Raw genomic sequence first — 12,509 nt, 5'->3', positions numbered from 1 at the left:
CTTGCTGCTCCAGGGAAAGTGCCCCCCGATCCCTCAGCCTGTTTCACACCATAAACAGTCATTAAGCAGGCCTCAATTTACCATCTGTTTGCTATTTATACCACCACCAGCACTAGCATCTGCTACAGCGTAAAGACCCGTTTGCTATAGTGCAACCTGAGAGAAGGAAGGGCCGAATCTCCTAGTGACATTTGACCGTCCCCATGCTAAACCATGTTCAACAGTGCACTTGGCTCCTTCTCTCCACCCAGATCTCCCCAGGACAAAGATGCAGTTATGCAGCTGGATGGGAGCTCCCCGTTCCTATCAAGATCAGTGGGGTACTATTTCCCGCAGGGCATGCACCCCTGTGCCCTTGCACACAAACAGGGACGACTGAGCTGTGCCTACACCTCAGCGACAAGTCACCTCAGTGACAGCTTCAGAAGAGACAGAAAAGCAAAAGCAGGTAGAATGGGTGAGATACATATTCTACCACTGGACTGAGCAAACCTAGAGATAGTGGTTTGAGTTTAATTGATGCTGAAATCAATTTGCATAACTGATGTTTTTAAGATGCACAGTTAATGGCAAAAACATAGTAGGTGTTTATTATTTTGACTAAGGAGGTTTTGCTAATTTTCCTTAACTTTTAGCTGAATCTCCAAGTCAAAACATAGTATTTTTTTACATGGACAGGACACAGGAATGCATCAGCCACTGAAAAGATGACTGTGGAGCAATGAGACAACCAAGTCTGACTGAGCCATTAAAATAATCCAGGGTTTTATCATCCCTTCTGGTCCTGAAGTTTCCTGGCCCAAATTCCTGACAGGAGTATGCAAAGGGAAGGCCAGTATTGCTTGCAGAAATTCTTCCTAGGCTTTTACACTGAATATTGTGCATACAATGGACACAACCTCAGGATTTTAGCTAGAGCCTGGTGAAAAAGACTTGCTTCATCATTTAGAGCAACCAGATAGAAATAACAGTTTTGAATTTTTTGAGTGATATGAACATGACTGTAAGATACAAATTTGTGTATGTGGTTTCAGGAAATTTTAATGTAACAGTAGAAAACGGAATAAGTCAGGCTGAACATCAATATAAGATAAGATAAGCTAATAAGATCTCTTAGAAAGTAACTGAGGTCTCCAAAGGCAATGTCTTAAGACTTCTACAGAACAGAGTAGACAAATGACTAGAAACAAGCACTGCCAGTGGACTACTCATTAAATGACAAGCCATGCGCATTTTTCCATCTGCACCATCACACCAAGACATTTTACTGTAGAAAGGCTGAAGAAGCCAAGTAGAAAGGAATGGAATGGGACAATGAAGACTACTCCTACCCATGCCCATTACACGACTTTACTCAGCTATATATATTGGTGTTTTGATTTGATGAAGCCTTCAGAGAAAGGCAAATTACCAAGAATTTCCCGCAGGGTAACCGTGGTATAACACGATCCAGGATTAATTTCTCACCCCACCACAATATGTTCATCTGATCAGACATTTCTGAAGCATCTTAGACCAGGCCCTTCCTCTCTTCTTTTCTGAAGTAGCTTGGAGCTGCTCTCCAGCCTCCCTAAGCCCTTTATTCCTCACACACATGCTTTTACTTTCTGGCTACCTCAGATTTCTATATGCCAACCTGCAGTACCTTCCAGTTATTCCTGAGTGACCATCATCAGTACCAAATATCATGCTCCCCAAAACCCTTCTACTCCCATTTCTTGCAAAACCCTATCTCACCTAAGCCCTCAAAGGCATCTTCCTGATCCTCCACCCTTGACTCAGCCACAGGTACCTGGCACCCACCAGCAGCTAACTGGCCTCTGGCATCCCTCGCTAGATACCCCTTTCCTCACCAGCAAAATTCTTGTGCTATACGCACCACGAGGGCTCTTCCCTTCCTCTAAACAAGCAATGGCAGGATTGCAATTTATTGGGGTTTCTTGAGCTCCTCCTAAGGTGCATTATATTCCCTCTTACACCCACCTAGACAAAAGTGGAGGACTGAACCCAACTTAAGTGTGCTCATGTGCAGCACTTGCACAACCTTGGGCTTTATGTTGCGTGGAGAGGAAACTGCAAGTCCTCCGCAACACAGCTACAGTACCAGCTGCTGCCCAGAACATCCCATAGCTTTAGGTGGCTTTACACACTACCAATCCCCAAGCTACATGAGTATGGGGGTGGGAAACACCAATGGGAATAAGTAAATAGGATGGGACTCGTGTGACTAAACACAGACATCAATAGTAACAGTAGTTACCCTATGCTCCTTTTTCTGCCATTGTGAAAAAAACAGGAACCTCCTAAAGGGTGAGTGGAGAGAAATAAGCATCTTTCATACTAAAGTAGGTACCTGAAATAATGCAGACAACTAACTCCTTAAGAAAGTCTCTCCCTGCACTGGGAGGAATTCTGAGCCAAGAGGCTCAGCTGCAGCCATCAATGTTACAGATGAGTAAAATTAGCTGAGGTGAATCCCACCCATCCTGCCTGGTGCACTCCACCACAGTGTATTTTAGATTACTCATTGGCAGTCTGAAATTTCAGCACAAACATAAATGTACTTCAGGGGATGGTATTTCCGATTAGGCAGATGAAGATTTTAATTTCAGACTAAGTGAAATGACTAGGGAGTTCACTGTAATGTTATCCTCCCCAGTAATAAAAAAAGATAGCGTAGCCATAACAATTCTTCAGCATCTACCAGGTACTTCCAAAGCCCCCAGCTGCAGAAGCTGGGACCCATCTGCAGATCTGGGCAAAGACAGAGTCACCAACGCAGCTGTGCTTTTCTGGGGGTGCTTGAGAGGTACGCATCAGGGCATTGCTTCCCTCCAGTTTCTGTTCAGTCACCTCGTCCCCTCCACACACACCCGGGACATCAGGTCGGCCCTCCTGGTTCGTCCTTATAAAATGGGGGGACCACAAGGGAATCTGGCAGAAATTGTACCAGCTAACCCCAAGGGAAGGATGGGTCTGCCTCTGTGCTCAGCGCAGACCTGAAACCGAAGTTGGACTTTTTGTAACCCCTCAAAGTCCAGGCAAGCATCTCCATCATCCAAGGATGGGCTGGTTCTGGTTTGGGTTTTGTCTTTTAATCAATTCTGCCCTTGCTGTGCGAGTTCCTGTCTCTGTGATGGAGATCTCTGCAGGGCTCAGCCCACTTTTATTACCAGCAGAATAGGTTATTGTCACGGACTCTACACAGGGACTATATTTGGGCAGGTCATAATTGCCCGTTTTGAATGTATTACACCACAGTCTTCTCCGATGCCTTTCTCTCCCTGTGGGTAACTCCAGCCATGGATTTTTCAAAACAACAAATCTCCGTTCCTTGACAGACAACTTTTGAGAAATGGGGCAACGTGCAATCAAAGAAGAAAGATGGGAACCAATAGGCTTGGTGTTAAAACACGAATCCTGCTGCTATCCTCAGGGAAGGGCCCTTCACTTCGTATATCCCTATTTTCTTTTGCTCTGTCAAAATCTGAATTGATGAAAAGCAGCTGAGAGTCCTTGCCATTATGGCAGTTTTTCATCACTCTGAAAGATTCAGCCCAATGTGAAGAAATATTTTTTTTTTCTTCCAGCTTCAGGCAGTTTGAAGCTTGAATATGAAAGAAAAGGCAAAACAACAGGGAAAGGAAATGCGTATTTGTATGGCTTGATAGCTCCTAATTAGTTTTGTAATATTTATACAATGCCCAAAAGCATTGCCAGATCCCTTTCTGTAAATATAAATGGATGCATAAATGAAATCTTCCCTTTGAAAGAAGAACAACGTATGCAAATTGAACAGAAATGTTCCCATCTAGACTGCTGGCTGATTGAAAACTAACGGCTCATTTTGAAGTGTAGATTTGCTGGTCACTCCTTGCTCAGGGCCACACAAGCAAACCTGCATCTGGGAAAGGCTGCCTTCTGGCAAAGGCAGCGCTTGAGAACTCACACATTTTTCACAGAATAATTTTCCGTTAAAAAAAGCTAAGCAAACAAAACCTGGCTTTCCCAATGGAAATCTTGAAAATAGCACCGTATCTTCCAGTCAGCTGGTTTTATAATCAATTGCTCTACAGCATAAAATGGTTAGCTCGCTAATGAAGAGCTTCATGTAAGAGCAGACTTTGTTCTAACATGCACCCAGGACATGTGTACACTTGCACATACAATTTTAATGCTCAGTGCTAACATAAGAAGCAGTATTTTCAGCCTAGATAAGCCTGTGTATTCGCTACAGAACAGCAAGCAGCGTGGTTATGCTGCCATCAAGTGGATAGCCATCCTACACATTGCTGAATTTTAAATGTCTTCCAGGAGTGGTAAGGACAACTGTATTTCAGGGCTCTACTAAGATTTTTGGAGTTTCTTAAACACTGTACCGAAAAATGTCTGCAGTCTCCAGCTGATAAATTAGGCATTTGTAGATTAATGGCACAGATTCAACTGTATACACTCTCAGGATCTCTGGCAACCTTCAGTCACCATGATAACATGGGAAAAATCTGTTTGTACACTCTTCAGATGTATGACCACGTCGTATTTAAAATCCCAAATTGTATCAGATGCCTGGCAGCCCTAGTGGTAGCAAAAGTGGCTTGGGGTCCTTTCAAAATGATGGCGAGAGTGGGGCTCCAAGGAGATTAGTCCTTGTGATGACACAACAAGAGTTTTCAGTATCTACAAGCTGATAGAAAATCATCAAAAATTCCCTATGAACTGCTGGGCAAAAGTTCAGTTCTGGTCCAAAGGTTTAGCTCTAGTGAGCATGCTCTACTTCATACAAGTTCTGCAAAGAAAAAAGACAGACTCGCAGCTTTTCTCTGGCATTCTACAGCAAAGTTTATAAGAGCTTCTGTCTTTACAGCCAATTCCCACTGAGTGAAAAAATGCAGCTCACTGAGACATTTTGGTTCTTTTAGCCCGAAAAGGTTGCTTAAACCACTGTCCCCATTTTTCAGAACAGTTTCATGGAACAAACGAGCTTTATGCTTTTTACAACATTTATTTCTCAGATAAGATAAACTAAATACCTTTTAAGTTTTTAAAGGGAAAGAATCAACTTTTTTGCGTCCCTTCACAAAACTATTTTCTATACAGATTAGGGAAATACGAAGTATGTTTGCTACTGCTTTTTTACCACAGTGCTCTTACTAAAAAAAAGCCAAAACCAAAAATAATCAAAAACCCACTTAAAAGTGGCGATACGGACAATACTTCCCTCTAGGGGCAGAAACAGAATTTGCAACATTCAATTCAGCAGTGTACCATTTGTAAACCACATTAGCGAAATAAAACACATAGGGCCTACCGAATCAAAGACAATCGGAATTAAGTCGTTCCCTGCAGAGAACGCTGCTGCCTACGAAATCTGTCTAAAGAGCATGTTGTGTTCCTATATTCATGCAGAAGGGTTTTAATACTGCATGTATATAAAAGCCCATTTATTAGATTTCCCTAGCAACATATATCCCATCAACTTCTGACCTAGACAACGTATCACCAAATGCAATATGCAAAGAATACATTTTTCTTTATAAGTAAATGTATGTACTGACAAGTGCTAAAGCTGGAAGTTTGCTCAGCTGATCATACTCGGTATATTTGGAAGTCAAATAAGATGGAAGGTCAGATTCGGCTCGGCTGCTTTCCTCCCCTTCATTCAGGCAGCCAGATGCGAGGTTGCAAAAGCAATTCAGGCATCTCCGTCAATGACAGAGGGTCTAATCCTCCCCGCACGGATTACTCCTACGTACAGTCTGGGAAGCTCGCAATTCCTCCTTGGAAATGAGGGGAATGCAGAGCTAACAGAGGGCTGTCTCCACATCCCCAGATCCTGAGAACCGAGCAAGCCTCATGGGAGCTACAGGAGATGGGGCTCAAGCCCTGGCTAAGACCCAGTCTCTTCAACCAGCGCACCACCGCTGAGACAAGCAGCTCTCCCCTCAAAAAGCCAGTGCTGCCTATCTTCTCACGGAAAGCCGTGCTAGGTAGCGCTGATGAGCTGTTACCTTCGTGGGGACTTGCAAAGGGCAGGGCGGCAGCTGAAGGGGCTGGCTGCATGTCACAGCCACCTCTGCACAGGTTGGGACGGGATCCTCAAGCCACCTCGCGGCGGAGCATCACTCACACTGCTGAAACGCCCATGACGAAAAACTGCTACCCCTAAAGTAGCACAGCTCCATGCACGTTACAAAAGCAGTCTCCTGACTTGTGTTTAAACAGAATAGCATAGACACTCTTTTATTTTTAAGGTTATTACTTGCAATAGTGGAAGGCAAGCTATTTAAAAAGCTTTGCGCTCCATTTCTTATCACATACACCATGGTTAGTTGGAATTTATTTCCACGCACATGCACACCCACACACAATACTCTACCAAAAAAAAAAGTTATGTTACATGTTTTTTAGGTTACAAAAGCATTCTGTGTCTTTCTGTAGCCTACAAAAACATCAATCCGAAAGAGCTTTCCCCCTGTGAAAACCAGGGGAAAAGGGACTGAGTGGGATGATGAAAATGTCTGTGTCAAACCCAAATTTTTCTCCAGCTGCATATGCTGAGCAGGGCACTGTCTCTTCCTCAATATACCCATAGCCTGCGGCACCTAATGTGACAATATTCTGCCATGGTCACAGGAGAGGCACCTCCACGGAGTAACTCAGATTCAGCGGTGAGCTCACCTAGGTCTCGCTCACCCAGGTCTCGCTCACCCAGGTCTCGCTCCACTACCTCGGGTGGCTCAGCTCATTGCCTCATGAATTGGTGCTTCACTGCATTTCTTTAACACTGCAAAACCCAGTGCTTGCAAAGAAATAGCATGCCAGCTACGAATCTGCCACATGACGTAATGTTTGGCTCCAGGCTGACTGCGAGCCTGATCTGGACTTTACTTACACAAGTAATTTACACAGATAATTGGGAATTGCCTCTGCAGCAGTCTCTGGAGTGGTACTAGCAGCAGTGAGACTGGTTTCAAGGCCAGCGTTACAAATATTTTTGTGAAAATAAGTTTCTCTGATAGTTATTCTGACTTTTATTCATTTAAGTGTGTATGTGTATCCTCACATTGTTTTAGTTTATTATTGTGGAGATCACTAACTTGGGGCTAGTAGGAACAGCAGTACACATAGTAGAAGAGAAAATGAGGCGTTTTTTTCCTTCTTTTAAACATGACCTCTAGTGTGTCTAAGTCTTTTTAGCGCTAGTGCAGTTACAATTGTAATGGTCTAAAGCTGTAAGGACTTACGTAAGGATACCTTACTTTTCCTAAACCTCTCTTCCTTTCAGAAGAAGGGATTTAAGGCTAGGGCCAAAGTAAATAAATAAATAAAACAGGTCGAAAACACCTGAAATAAAATCTAGGAAGCTCCAGGTGCCTGTGTACACAAGTGTAATCCCCTGGAGCCCCAACAAGTCGTAACCCCTGGGCCCCGGGAGCGAGCTCGGGGCTCGCCCTCCTGAAGTGCGGCACTGGGTGGCTGTCGGCTCTGCCCCACAGAGCCGGCCCTGCAGCGGGATGTGGCACCGGTGGGAGCTCAGCTCCCCCCTCCCTTCGTTGGGGGCTGCCTGCTGAAAACCCAGGCATCTCAGCACCTAACTTCAGGCTCCTGAGCACTTTGCTGGGTCTCAGACACCACTCTGGGCTTGTATGTGAAAAGCTCAGAATAACACTTTGTTGCTCGGTAGGTTTTTTCTTTCATCTCTTTTTCACCTGTTGTCCGTATGACTACGCTCTTGGAAAAAACGCCACTGAAGATAGACGTCAGTCTTAATTACTACAGGCTAATTACCTTTAATGAGCAAATTGCCATACACCGATGTGGGATTTGGCCTGAGAAGAATTTCAGACAATCCTCTAACATCACCGATATTAGATCTTATATTCAGGTTATGCAATGATGAAGCTTGACAGTATCCTCTAATCAGATGAGGAGCACGACCCTGAAGATCTGAGACACGAATTTGCTTCTCTGCCAACATAATGTGCCAGCTTTGTTTTCAGGAAAGTACTTGCTAAAGCAGCTTCACAGTGCTACTAGCTTATTTCATTTATCCCTATGATGATTTGCCTTTTAGCACTATTAGTGAAATAAAAAAAATAATGAAAGCTCCAAGGGTTCAAGATGTACTGCTCCAGAACAAGATCACAGTTTCTGGCCTTGGAGACAGTTCTCCTGCAATCAGCACTGCAGCTGCAAATACAAACAGTAAGAGAGAACAGATCTTCATAAAAAAGCTGGACCGAATCATCAAAATCTGTTGAGAATATGCCTTCCATTTAATCAAAGGAAATATTTAAGCACTAGCGGTATTCAGAAGCTACAAATTAATCGGTACTTGTAGGCAGCGATTATGTTTTCCATTTTTCTTGATATTCACATAAATATGTGTGAAAGATTGGTTGCCTGGCTCTACTATGAGTGGAGGAAGTGGCGCTCCCCACAAGTGTTTGCAGAGCTAGTCAGGAATCAGCATCCGAAGAAATCGATGCCGGTTATTACCTCATGGTATACAGCAGAGTGCCGTCATCCTCCAGGCGCAGAAGTTTGTTTGGGGTTGTCATGTTGTGAGCAATAGACTTCTTGCCATTGTGGAAAAAAGTGTCCGGGGTCCAAATCTTGCTGGCGAGCAGGTTGTTAAGGGGGAGGCGTTGCATAGGTCCTTTGAATCGCAGCCTTTCGTCTTTCCAGCTTTGTCGGAAAAAAACGTCAATGGTGTATTCCTGGCACAAAGAAACAGTCGAGGTATTGCAGGATCTGAATAGAAGCGATGGTTCCAAAAATGACTTTAGCAAAGTAAATACAATGGAGTTGGGAGCCACGTGCTCAAACTTACCATTTCTGTGTCTGACACAGGACCAAAACTGGTAACATAGATGTCTGTTTTCACCTGAGTTATTCTCTCTGTAATAAATATAGGCTCTGCATTAGTAATTGCTTTAAGATGCAAATACGTGCTTGTGATGCATTTCTCTATTAGCAATTTCTGACTCACTCAAAAATCCCCAAAAGCTTGAAATTAAGAAGATGTCTGAGGAGGAATTTCATCCCTGATCAAATGCAGTTGTCGACCTTTGGGAGCCCAGGCTCTTTTCTTATAATCAGTGGAAAGAAACAGGCCCTTCAAGGGTGCAATTCCTCTGACTGACAGGTTTTTATCATAGATCATAGAATCACAGAATGGTTTGGGTTGGAAGGGACCTTAAAGATCATCTGGTTCCAACCCCCCTGCCGTGGACGGGGACACCTTCCACTAGATCAGGTTGCTCAAAGCCCCATCCAGCCTGGCCTTGAACGCTTCCAGGGATGGGGCATCCACAACTTCCCTGGGCAACCTGTTCCAGTGTCTCACCACCCTCACAGTAAAGAATTTCTTCCTAATATCTAACTTAAATCTACCTTCTTTCAGTTTAAAACTGTTACCCCTCGTCCTATCACTACACTCCTTGATAAAGAGTCCCTCCCCATCTTTCCTGTAGGCCCCCTTTAAGTACTGGAAGGCTGCTACAACGTCTCTGCAGAGCTTTCTCTTCTCCAGGCTGAACAACCCCAACTCTCTCAGCCTGTCTTCACAGGAGAGGTGGTCCAGCCCCCTGATCATCTTCATGGCCCTCCTCTGGACCCACTCCAACAGGTCCACGTCCTTCTTACGCTGGGGGCCCCAGAGCTGGACGCAGTACTCCCAAGAGCAGAGCAGAGGGGGAGAATCACCTCCCTTGACCTGCTGGCCACACTTCTTTTGATGCAGCCCAGGATGCAGCCACACTTCTTGTGATGCAGACATCCTGGGCTGCTAGTGCACCCTGCCGGCACATATTCAATACCTACTATAGGATGAGATGAAGTGTATCTTGGAAGGACCTATTCCCCTCCGCTGGCTTGGGTGATCTGCCCAGTTTCAGACATCTGTATTATAGATGTCCAAAGTTAGGTGAAATTAATTCTACCCTCAAGACTCTAAGTCCTTCTGGCATCTTTTCAAATCCAGGACTGATTTAATTTACAGGCAGAAATTTCAGAAGTTCGTTACATAAGATAGGAGCATCGAGTCCTATTTTCAAGCATCTCTGTGTAAAGTGAGAGAAGGAGAGAAAGGGATGAAAGCAATGTGTTGGTCTCACAAGAAGAAGGGGTGGGGGTAGCCAGATTAAAAAAGGGCCAGGAAGAAACATAACAGATGGTTTACACATGGGTAGAAGATGAGAGAAATCTGGGGGATAGAGAGCTGAAGGAGGGCTCAACAAGGTTAGGATGGCAAGCAACTATTCACATGTTATGGTTTTAAAATAGCTGCTGTAGAGGTTATCAAAATGACATATCGATACAGATTTGCTGTAGCTGTCTAGAAATGGACGGTTTAGGTATCTGTTTTTAACAGAGATTTTTGTCACCAGCGTAATTTTATACATGCTGACCAGTGCGGGAACCTTGCAGCAACCTGCTAGCACCCTGTCTCGCTCACCTTAGGGAGTACCAGAAAGAAAAGAAACCCAAGCAGAAAAAATGCATCACACATGCTCTCCTAACCCAACCTCAGATGACCTCAATGACTGAAAGAAGACTTTCAGTGACCTTTATATTGTGCCCTGTTTGCCAGGAGACAAATCTACTTTCTGGGCTTTGTTTAGTTAATGAAACACAACTCCCTCGCCAAGGCCCGTGCCGACAGCAGGTACCCATTCAGGAGGGCATCATGTAGACGATGGTCCCGCCTAGCGGGGGACCGGCCACAGCAAACGCGTTATCCTACCTCCCAGTCCCGGGCGCAGTCGGTTGTCGTAGCCGTCCAGCAGACCGTCCAAGATCCTGGTGAATATAGTGATGTTATCATTGGCGTCCTCTTTTCCCGATGCTGTTGGCGTCTGCGAGAAGCTATTTTATGCAAATGAGAAGAAACATGTCAGAAGCCATGCTGGCCTCAAGGGGCTTCAGTCTCAAGGGAACTTTGCGACGGAGCCTCCGAGCCTCTGCCCTCTCCTGCCGCTCCAGCCGAGCGGCACGGCGAGCTGTGGCGATTTCACCACTGCTGTAAGCAATCATAAATAGCTCTCCCTGGAGAAGGAGTACCCAAGGAAGGACCCGTGCCATGGAGGCACGGCCCTGGGGTGCTGGATCGGGGAATGCCTGACCCTCTTGCCGTAATGCACGGGGAGATCCCAGTCCCTCACGCTGCCCTGCCCCACCTCAGCCCCACCATTTCCCCGGTGGTGCTGGCATGTCTCCATCCCCTGCAGGGAGCAAGGTCAGCTCCTGGGGCCAGTAAAAGCTGTTACTGGTTTTTCCCTGGGTAAGCCCTCCAGTCTTTGGGAACTGCATCAGCTGGCAGGGGAGCTGCACGAGGAGCACGGGTTTGCCCAGGGACACTCCTTCAAGTCTGCCTGAAGGTACTCTTTAATCCTTACATGCCAAACAGCTTCTAATTTCCACAGTTTATGTAATTTATTGCGAGAACAAAGGATGAACTCTAACCTTATTTGAGGATAACGAACTCCCGTTGCATTCAAAAATCCCACCCCACGTCACTGGGGTATCTGAAAAAACATACCGCTGTACAGAAAACACAGTTCTTCATTCCTCCTCTCTCTTTTGCATAAATTAGTCCTCCCTTGTAGTATGCAAATAACAGCAATGTGTAGTGGGCCTCATTCCATACCTTTTGGGCCAGATTTGTTTTTATTCTGAACTCTTTTTTATTTCATCATTTTATCCATGGCTCAGACCTAGGAAGCTGCTCACAGCTCACAGCACCACTATAACTTGCATTTTTAAGTCCATTTGATTTTAATTTAAAGATGCTTAGGAGAATCCCCTTTGCCTACTAATGCCTTTGCTTACCTAAAGAACAGACACATAAGTTTATCCGTAAGCATGCTTCACCTGCAGCAAACAATGAGCATCTCTTAAGACAGCAAGTTTGCTCACACTCAGTGCTTATTCAAGTTTCAGTCTCTGCTGAAAGCTGGACAAATGCTCCAGCTGCGACAGGGCACATCGCCCCACTAGGAACTGTACCCTGCCTCATGCACCCTGCCAGCAGACAGGAATCACTTACGCTCCAACAACTTGAACTCGACATGCACCAGTCACCCAGAGATAAAAAACCAAAAAAATCCATGTTTATTTACTACTAGTCCCCAGGGAAATAAATCAGTAAACAAACAGAGAACCTCAAAGCACCCCTCTGAACAGCTTGCCTTGCAGAATGCTTGTACCATACGTGTTAGGCTTACCTAACAAACAGGATTTATACAAAGAAAGACACGGGACCTCAACCTGGTTTTACCTGCACAAGGTTTACACTTAATGGGACCTCGCTGACACTCCTGTAATGGGTCTGGAAGTTTTAGTGACACGAGACCTGGCTCAGGACGAGCTGCTGGTGGCCACGTAGCCCCTCACAGACATGGGGACACCCAGTCCCGCGCCTGTTCCCTAAAGCTTATGTGCTTCTGCTGGAGAAGGAAAAGATCGCAAAGCCTCTCAGGAAAGGGGAGCGAGGCCGGGAGGGAGGG

General features: G+C 45.2%; 1 protein-coding gene across 1 annotated transcript in view; it reads right to left on the bottom strand.

The window, feature by feature from the left end:
* Positions 1 to 12,509, bottom strand: part of GABRA5 (gamma-aminobutyric acid (GABA) A receptor, alpha 5) — a 59,073-nt gene that overhangs the window by 39,405 nt on the left and 7,159 nt on the right. The window contains exons 2-4 of the mRNA XM_009323731.1: positions 10,748 to 10,869; positions 8,834 to 8,901; positions 8,500 to 8,720 (exon numbers count right to left, since the gene is read on the bottom strand). Of these exons, the coding sequence (XP_009322006.1) occupies positions 8,500 to 8,720; positions 8,834 to 8,901; positions 10,748 to 10,869 (411 nt within the window). The remainder of the gene's footprint in view (positions 1 to 8,499; positions 8,721 to 8,833; positions 8,902 to 10,747; positions 10,870 to 12,509) is intronic.

Source organism: Pygoscelis adeliae, unplaced genomic scaffold (assembly GCF_000699105.1).
Source record: "Pygoscelis adeliae isolate BGI_AS28 unplaced genomic scaffold, ASM69910v1 Scaffold50, whole genome shotgun sequence".
Taxonomy (NCBI): Eukaryota; Metazoa; Chordata; class Aves; order Sphenisciformes; family Spheniscidae; genus Pygoscelis; species Pygoscelis adeliae.
The sequence above is the reverse complement of the archived record's forward strand: the minus strand, read 5'-3'. Positions and strand labels throughout refer to the sequence as shown.